The 9,501-nt window shown below is 45.1% G+C and overlaps 2 protein-coding genes across 2 annotated transcripts in view; one reads left to right on the forward strand and one right to left on the reverse strand.

Annotated features, from left to right (window-relative positions):
* The window catches only part of Septin10 (septin 10), a 65,182-nt gene extending 60,403 nt beyond the window's left edge, over positions 1 to 4,779 (reverse strand). Inside the window, 1 exon segment of the mRNA XM_051153083.1 lies at positions 4,620 to 4,779. Coding sequence (XP_051009040.1) covers positions 4,620 to 4,649 — 30 coding nt within the window. The 5' untranslated portion in view covers positions 4,650 to 4,779.
* A 503-nt stretch (positions 4,780 to 5,282) lies between these two features.
* Positions 5,283 to 7,873, forward strand: Sowahc (sosondowah ankyrin repeat domain family member C). The gene has a single exon (XM_051153084.1). It carries the CDS (start codon positions 5,285 to 5,287, stop codon positions 6,851 to 6,853), a length of 1,569 nt encoding a protein of 522 aa, XP_051009041.1. The 5' UTR covers positions 5,283 to 5,284; the 3' UTR covers positions 6,854 to 7,873.
* Positions 7,874 to 9,501: the final 1,628 nt, after the last annotated feature.

Here is a 9,501-nt window from a genome sequence, read left to right on the forward strand (position 1 = left end):
ACAAATTTATGAATTACGGAGATAGAAGTCTCTGACAAAGGCAAATATTTACAAGATTTCCCATGCTAGAGAAAGTGGCACTCATCCAGATAGAAGAGGCCTAACAGAACACCAAATGGACAGGACCAGAAAAGAAACTCTCAAAGTCATATGATAGCTAAAACTAAAAACACAATAAAGGGGTATTTTCCTCACTAACTTCAGCTGTTGACTAGAATCACCTGAGGGAGTCCTGTGTCTGTGAAACATTGTCTTGACTGATGACTAATGTGGGTGATCCGCCCACTGTGGGTCAAACCATCCCTGGGTAGGTGGTTCTGGCCAGAATAAGAAAGCTAGCTCAGCATGAGGCAACGCGCAAGTCTGAGTGTGAGGCAGCAAGCAGTGTTCCTACACGGTTCCCTCCCTGACTTACGTCAATGATGCACTGTGACCTGGAAGTGTAAGCCAAGTAAATCCATTCCTCTTGAGTTTCTTTAGTCAGCATGTTTAATCACAGCACCCAAGGAAATCAAACATAGTAACAGCTGATGATTCAACACAAAGTTTTGCATCAAGAGAGGCTTAGAAATTTGTATTCTGAGTTCTGAAAGACCAAAAACTGTCGATCCAGACTATTACACTGGGTAAAACATTAAGAATTCACATGATTAAAACAAACTAATGGAATTTGTGACCACTAAGCCAAATAATGGGAGGATAATGGAAGGAATACTGCAGACGAAAGAGAAAAATACCCAAAAGGCCACAGGGAAAAAATAAATACCAGACCAACAAACCAAAAGAGATTTGGGAAAACATCATAAAATTAAAGAAAATGATAAGAAGCAAGTCACACATTTCAACAGCAACTATGAATATTAGAGGTCTCAGTTCCCCCAACAAAAGACACAGACTGCCCGATGTGTCAGAGAACAAGGTCCACCTTGTGCTTTCCCTCTGCTACCATGCCTCACACAGCTCAGCACCTCCAGCCAGGGTTGGCGCTGCCAACAGCGCGCCGGGTTTTCCCACATCAACTAACAGGCAAGACAACCCTCACAGACCACTCTTATCTGGGCTGCCTACCCACACAGACTGCCACAGATGACTCGGAGCTATGTCAAGTTGACAGCTTAAACTAAGAAAGACACCTATGCATTTACAGAACTGCCTTAGGAGCAGTGCCCCTCAATAAGACATCTTTCTATTTGAACTTTCAAAAGTATTCCAGTAATTCTGGCCTGATGCAAGAACAAAATAATGTTCTTCCTAAATAATGTACATGCAGCCACACAAAAATATCACTGTGCATAGGGTTCATTTGTCTATGAAAAACAAGTATAGACAACTCATAAACTATTTAGTTATCTGTGGAGAAATTCTACACCTACCATTTCACAGTGTATTACCTCTTTCTATATATAACTATCTAACTAGAAAAAGAAGTTCTCACAGCCTCCATAAATATGGCCAACATGGAGGGTAGAATAAACTGAGAATCTTAGTTTTTATTTTGTTACTTGTGGCAATGTCTCTCTACCTAATCCAGGCCAGTCTTAAAGTCACTTATGTAGCCTAGGCTGACCTTGAATTTATGATCCTCCTGCCTCATCCTCAATACACACCCCATCCCCCATCCCACGCCACGTGCTTAAAGGCATGTATCACCATAAGCTTAATCTAGTTCCTTTACTATCATTAGCACATATAATTTGTATAAAGAATGGTTTTCAGTATGACATTTTTAAACATGTACACAATATCCTTTTCTGTTACTCACCGCCCCCTTTTTTAGCCTTCCTGAACCCACTTTTGAATCCTACTGGTCCCGTGTCCTCCCAAAATAGTAAAAAAAAAAAAAAAAAAAAAAAAAGGATATCTCCAAATTTGCGTTCCAATTTCAGTATATGCTCTGCTGAAGCAAAGACCTGAGCTGTCTGAGGAGACAGTAAAGAAGTCGAGGAGATGCCTTCAGTTCTCCTACCTTACTTTTTAGTAAGCCCCTTTAGTAAGCCTTATTGCCAGTGACTGTCTAAACGGACTTGGAGAAGCAGGGGAACCCATCATACTTAGTAAAGACATTTAGGAACACACCAGTACACCATCTCCCAGGCTCCCCACATCTTTATCCAAACAGATGTTAGGTTTCTTCTCCCTCTACCCAACTCAAACCCCTTATTCTTCACGATGTATATTTTACCTTGTGCATCATGTTCTTACTCCAATTATATTACTCATGCCTGACATACATGAAAAAAACCCCATGCCCTATGTTCAACTTACACCTCTGCCAATAAATATTCCCCAAACACATCCATAACTGACTAGATGGTTACTGCATCATCTCTACTAAACTGTATGTGTTTCATATCAGTCATTTGTCAGGCCTAGGCATCCCAGTAATTAGGATTACTTAAAAGAAGACGGTTTGGATTGCCTCAAATGTACTATGGCTGAGTTGACAGCCTTTCCTCCCTTCCTTCCACCATGACCACGTTGCACACAGCAAAAGCCACTGTTCCTCCTACAAGAGTTCTCAAGCATCATCGGTGCTAACAGACAAAAACAGACGTGACAGTGATTTGCCAAAGCCTGAGTTCAGTGTCCCCAGCGTCACTGCTCTCTAAGGCTGCGTTTCAAACATGCTGCTTGACTTTGGCTTACATTTTTATCTCAGCTTTGCTTTACTTTAAAAACCATTTCCCCAATTATTTCTTTATTCTTTCACTTAAAAGCTCTTATGAGTCTGTAAAAGGAAATCTAGAAAACCTAAAATTCCTAGTTTCAGTGAATTCACGGCTACTGAAACAATATGGTAACCACATTTCCAAAGCAGAACCTCCAGTATATGATCTGAAGAAAAATGGTACCCAGAAAGAGAACTGGCACTATTTCAGAATACCAAAGAGTCAAGACTTTCCCAGATAAAGCTCTGGTCTCTGTACCTTCCCCTTCATGTATCTATGGAAGCAATGAATGCACTTACGTGTGGAATGGCATTTAAATAGAAGCAAGCAAGGGGAGACTAGCAGCAAAAATATATTCCCAACAACTATCAGATGAGGGGAAAAATAACCAGTGTAATGATAATAACAAAGCTTTATCAACTGAGATGTCTCAGAGTCATCCAACTAAATCAAAACCAATGTAAAGAATAGCTGATAAAACTAGGACTGTTGCTCCTCAGAAAAGTACATATTCTCATGGTAGAACCTCACCTCTAAATGCTGTTGTTATTAATTGCAAATAATAATTCCAATGTTTTCAGCTTTCTATAAAAGCATATGAGCCATAATATAAAACTCTTCCTACATGAAGCAATAAACAGATTTAAAATATGGTAAAGCTCCATTCACATGTAGATATCAAATAATTCACGACAGTAGACATCATGGCAAATATGGGTGGTCGATAAAAATGCAGTTACTGTATCCAACGGCTGTTTGGAAGGGGGGTGGGGAGACCTGCAATAATTTGTATTAGTAAGGATATACATCTAGCAAGAAATCAAAGTTTCATCATTCTTAAGAATTAGATGGTACGGGCAAATCACTAAATGGGTGATATTTTTCACGAGAGGTGGTTTTACTGGATGGCCACTAAGGTTTCTATAGCAAAAGAATATGACGGTTTTTCATGTCAATGGTCTTAGTCCAACTTCACACAGAAATTATAGCATTTACATATTTTTATTATTTTTATTTTAGTCTAATGAAATAAAGTTCTACAACTAAAATGAAACATAGAAAGATAATAAGCGCCACTAGTTTCTGATAAGTAGAGAGTTCCTTGAAAAATGCTTATTGGGGTAATATTACTTGAGATTATGAATCTGGCAAGAAAAAATACTACCAATGGCAAAGTATTTAATAGTTAAGAGGATTATTTTAATTAATATTGGATAAAGGTAAAATTAGGCTTTTAAGTAGCAAAAAAAAAAAAAAAAAAGGCATCTATTGCATGCAGCTATTAGGGGAGTAAAAACAGGCTATTCTACCCCATGCAGCATGTGAAAGACTCCATGTACAGTCCTAAAATGATGGGTACAAAGATAAGATTCCAAGAGCTTGGCAGTATGAAAATAGTACGGCCATTCGGATAACTATGGCTGACTATCCAATATCAAGTAATACACATTATGCAAAAGTTATTTGAAACGCACAAAATATAGGATCAGTCATGTGCACTTTTAATTTCATGGGGATGGGAAAGCAAATCAGAACCACCAAGCAGTACAGTAAAAACCGGCAAGCTTTGGAAAAACTAGGGAAGCCGACTTTCCGGTTAGCAGTCACGTACGTCGTGTACGCAACTGCGGATTCCAGGGCCTGCTCAAAAATAAAAAAACCGTTACAAAATAATAGACAGCAATCACCACCGTGGATTAATTTATACACCCCTCCCACTTCGGCCAGGACCAGCAAGCCTGGCAAAAATATCTTGTCCCCCGCGCCCCAAAATGCAGTCGCTCGGCAGAGCTCCTCGCCCTGGGGCGGCAGGAAGCCCACTCTCCACGGCCAGCCACGCAGAGTCCCGGAGCCGCACGGTCACAATCCCGCTGGCCCCGGAGGCGACCGGGCGGGGCGGGGACTCGGGAAGTTCCACCGGGAGCGGGGAACACAAGGGCGCGGGCTCACCAGCTGCCGCACCTCGTCGAGTGAGGCCATAGCCCTGGCGAGACGTAGCGAAGCGGTGGTCTCAGGCCCGGACTCAAACGCACGTCCCCGGCCGCTCGGGAGAGAGACCCGCTGGACGTAACCGGCGGGGCGCGGGGCGGGCGGAGCGACCCGCAGCCGTTAATGGGCGGGGCGGCCTCGGCGGAGGGGCTGGGGCGGGGCCAAGCGGCGACGGCTGTGGGAATGCGCCAGTGCCTGCCCGGAGTTTCCCGCGCTCCGAGCGAGCCTCTCCCGGGTGTGGTTCCCCAACCCCACCCACCCGGACATTTTAGACCGAAAGCCGGGGAGCAGGGAGGGTGAAACATGGGACTCGGGAGGAAAAAAACTCTAGGTACCTCAACTCCCGCCACAGGCGGAAGCAGTGATTGGGAGCGCGCGCGGAGCCCGGAAGTGGGCGGGACCTCGGGAGGAGCCGCAGACTGGCGCAGAGATTGAGGCTCAAGCGGAAGTGGGCGTGGCGGGGCGTGTCTACTGGGACACTGCCCCAGCGAGGCGGTGTCTGCGCTCGGGCGACTCAGACTCTTAAAGCTGGGATCGCGTGCGTCCAGCCGTTCTTCAGGTCCTCCAGACGCCAGGCTATGGTGTCTGGCTGAGCCGTCCTGGGCCTGAGACTCTGAGTGCCGGGCATGGAGGGTCCGCAAGAGCCGAGCTCTGAGGCGGTCCTGCGCTTTCTCGCCGAGCGCGGGGGCCGGGCCCGACACTCGGAATTGGTGCAACACTTCAGGGGCGCCCTGGGTGGCCCGCGCGAACAGCGCACCCGCGCCCGGGAACACTTCAAGGAGCTAGTCAACGCGGTGGCTACTGTGCGCACCGATCCCGCGGATGGTACCAAGTATGTGCATCTCAAGAAAAGGTTCTGTACGGGGGACCCCCCTCTCCATGAGGCCGCGCTACCCCGGGACCCCCCGCGTATCGAGGTGACTGAGGAGGAGGAGCCTGAAATCCGGCCGCTTGCAGAGGAACCATGCGAGGGCAGCCAGATCCAGAAAGAGACAGATCCATCACAGTTGTCTCTCGGACTGGGTGACGAACTGAGCGATCAGGAGCCTTTGGCTCCTGCTCAAGGAGGGGCGCAGAGTAAGGACTCGCAACGGGAGGTCCAGGCGGCGTCCTGGGCGTCGTGCCCGGCGCCCAGCGAGAACCTTAAACTCCCTCCACACGGAGGTGAGGAGGCTGAAGGGAGCAGTTCTCCTCATGGGCCAAATGCGCCGAGATCGGCCCGTCAGAACTTTCGGGACCTGGTGATGATGGGCAGCTCCCCGCAACTAAAGCGAAGCGGGGGTCCGGGGGACGGTAGCGCTGGGAGCTTCTCTGCAGGGGGTCGCAGCAGAGGAGGGGGCGACTCTGATAGCGCCTCGTTGGCCTCGTCCTCCGCAGAAGAGGAGAGTACCGGCGGGGGCTCGGTTACGCTGGATCCTCTCGAGCACGCCTGGATGCTCTCGGCTTCGGAGGGTAAGTGGGACAGCCTGGAAGGGCTGCTCGCCTGTGAGCCTGGGCTGCTGTCGAAGCGAGACTTCATCACAGGCTTCACCTGTCTCCACTGGGCCGCCAAGCACGGCAGGCAGGAGCTCCTGGCCATGCTGGTCAACTTTGCCAGCAAACACCAGCTACCAGTGAACATCAATGCCAGGTCGAGCGGAGGCTACACCGCCCTACATTTGGCAGCGATGCACGGGCACGTAGAGGTGGTGAAGTTGCTCGTGGGAGCCTACGACGCAGATGTAGACATCAGGGACTACAGCGGGAAAAAGGCCTCTCAGTATCTGAGTGAGAGCATTGCAGAGGAGATAAAGAACCTGGTGGGAGCCCTGGACGAAGATGAAGGAGACAGCGCCACGGGCCGCGGGAGCGGGCGCTGGAGACTGTCAAAGGTGCTCCCGTCACACCTCATCACTTACAAACTCTCGCAGGCCACGGAAGACGGAGCTGAACATCACCATCATCACCACCTCACTGAGAGCTGGGCCGGGAGCAAAGCCAAAGATTCAAGTCGCAAAGCCTCGGGCAGCTCGAGTGGACGGATGAAGCCCCGACTCAACAAAATTCGCTTCCGAACCCAGATCATTCACACCACTCCCTCATTCAAGGATGCTGAACAGCCGCTGGAGGAAGGGGAGGAGGAGGAAGAGGAAAGGTCTCTTAAAGGCTACTCGGCTTCCTTCAAACTGAGACCGAAGTCCAATGTATTTGGGTAAAAAAATAATTCGCGCTAGAAATGCTAAGGTTTATTTGTCTTCAAGGTAGAATAATACTACGTGTGGATAAGAAGTGGAACCAGAAAGGACAGGATAAATTATGCTTTTTAACTTGCAGGCATGGGGTGGAGCTGTAGTAATCCTTTCCAGATAGCATTCTGGGGCAAGAAAATGTCTTTTAAATGATTCATAACACATTGATTTGTGCCTCTCTTCCCCCACCCCACGCTTGTAACCTGGAACATTCGAGAACTAGAATTGATTGATGACTGAGACTCCCTTTGCTAGATACCATGCAAAGTAAGGACCATTTCAAGTCAGAAAACGCAAACTGAACCCGGTAATGGTCGGAAGTGAACAAAACCACGGGCTGCCCTGACTTTCTACTGTTCGCACTTGCCTAAGGTGCTAAAGAATGTCAAGGTCAGAGTTGAAATGTGAAACTACAAATGAGAATTATGTGAATCGAGATGGGAACCCTGTTGATGTCTTACGTGTAAGTATCGGTTCCCATTTTTAAAAGCGAAAGGCAATTTCGCTTTTAGTCACCGAACTGAAGAAATAAGCAGCATTTGCTTTTGAGTTACTGTATTCTGGTTTGTGCCTACATAATACTATTCAGTATACGGTACATTATTAACCACAACTTTTTAATTTAAATAGAAGAACACTTAGCAACCTATGGTACTTTTTTTTAATGTGTATGTCTTGATTATCACTAACTTGTTTTGCTACTCTTAAATTCTAAACTTTCTGAGGTTTATATTCTAGGGATTCTTTTTTGATGAAGCTTACAATACTTAAAACTGATTTGCTTATTACTTAAACTTTCTTGTTTAGAAAATAGCAAAACTCAGCGTAAGTATTAATAAGCCTATGCTTCTGTGAAGTAATTATTAAATCAACTTAACATGGTTCTCATGTCAGAGATATTTTAATTTTATTAATACATTCATAGTCTCTATGTTTTGTAACAACATTTTATGAATGTTCAAAATGCTAAATCTTTCATTTTTCTTCCTTTTCCTGTATCTACTCAAAGAGCTATGGTGTAGTTACAGAAAGGCTAGTCGGCTCATTTTAAAATGGGCAGTTTATTATACATTATAAAACGAATAAAAGGAAAGAGAAATGGGGCCATTTCTGTATTTCAATGCTGCTAGCTATTGAATTTCCTTATATAGAAATGAAAAAATAATATTCCTTAAAATTAATGACTTTTATAACTGTGATCCTTAATAACATTCCATTCATTTGTGTTAGAGTAAATGGCTTTGTAATTATTTTAAAATTTAACTTACAAACGTATTAAATCTTGTAACAAGATTACTGTGGGAGACTGATTTGACCAAATTCTTCTCTCTCGGTCTTTCTGGTCTGGTTGCTAAAACTTAAGTTGTTACAGCCTACAAGACAGAGGAGTAAGTGAGCAGCCCAGTGAGTGCACAGAGTGGAGGGGACGGCATGGTTTCACTGAGCGGCAGCATGTTGTTATTAACTAACCCTCCCAAGCCATAGAAGTGTCTAAGAGATTTGTCATGGCTCTCTAAAGGCAGCAATTAAAATTGTTTAGATGTGGATTGAAGATACTCATGAAATATCTAAGTTGTGGCTAAGAAGAGGCTCAGTGAGTGTGAGCACTTGTTCTGCAAGCACGAGGACCTGGGTTTGAGACCACAGCACCCATAAAAAAGGCCATGCCTAGTTGAGGGTGCCTGTAACCCAACAGTATGGGGTGAGACAGGCAAATCAGTGCCTAGCCAGCCTACCTGAAACAGTGACTTCTGGATCAGAAGCCTGTCCCAGGGCAGAAAGGCAGAGAGGAGATCAGCTGACATTCTATTCTGGCTTCAGAGTAAGCAAGCACACATGGGTGCTCCCAAGCATTCTCGTGCCCACACTACACAAACACACACACTCGCACACATGTGCTCATGCTCACACATTAAGTCATTACCTACTTACATGTTTTTATCTTTGTTTTAGGATTTAAGAAGTAGACTGTGTACATTGATAAGCACTTTTCTGTATATATAGGGAAAAGCAATCATGTGTTCCATGTCTAGACGTGCTGACCATATCTAGTGCAGAATAAGCTTACAGTTCTCATCCAGGACTTTTTAAATTCCATGTTGAGGCAAATACACAAGTAATGTTTCAGAACCGCACAAAGGTTATTATTATGCCCTTCACATGTGTGCTAGTAATTAATTGAATAAAACCTATAATTGCTAGATTTTCAGATATCAAACAAATACATCATTTAACTTGCTTTTCACACTAAAGATTTTAAAACTATGATTAAACATTACAATGTTTCTGGAATCATTCCTGGGCTGGCCGGACAGCTCAGCAGATAAAAGTGGTTGTCTTACAAGCTTGAAGACCTGGGTTTGACTAGAACCCGCGGTGGAAGGCGAGAGCTAAATTCTGAAAATGGTCCTCCAACCGCCACGCGTGTGCCATGCACATGCATCCCTGAACTCACACAAGGCACACACACAAACACACACAATTAGTAAGTTTACATTTATAAGCACAAAAGGGGAACTTCTAGCATTCCTTGTCATAGTGTACTTTGTGTAGCAAGTGTAAGATTTTAAGCTACTTAACCCACACCTCTTATTTCCAAATCAAGAGTCAAAATA

The sequence above is a fragment of the Acomys russatus genome, chromosome 11 (assembly GCF_903995435.1).
Source record: "Acomys russatus chromosome 11, mAcoRus1.1, whole genome shotgun sequence".
Taxonomy (NCBI): Eukaryota; Metazoa; Chordata; class Mammalia; order Rodentia; family Muridae; genus Acomys; species Acomys russatus.

What these genes read in the sequence shown, in the direction of transcription:
- Sowahc (XM_051153084.1), top strand. Translation starts at nt 5,285, where the DNA reads ATGGAGGGTCCGCAAGAGCCGAGCTCTGAGGCGGTCCTGCGCTTTCTC.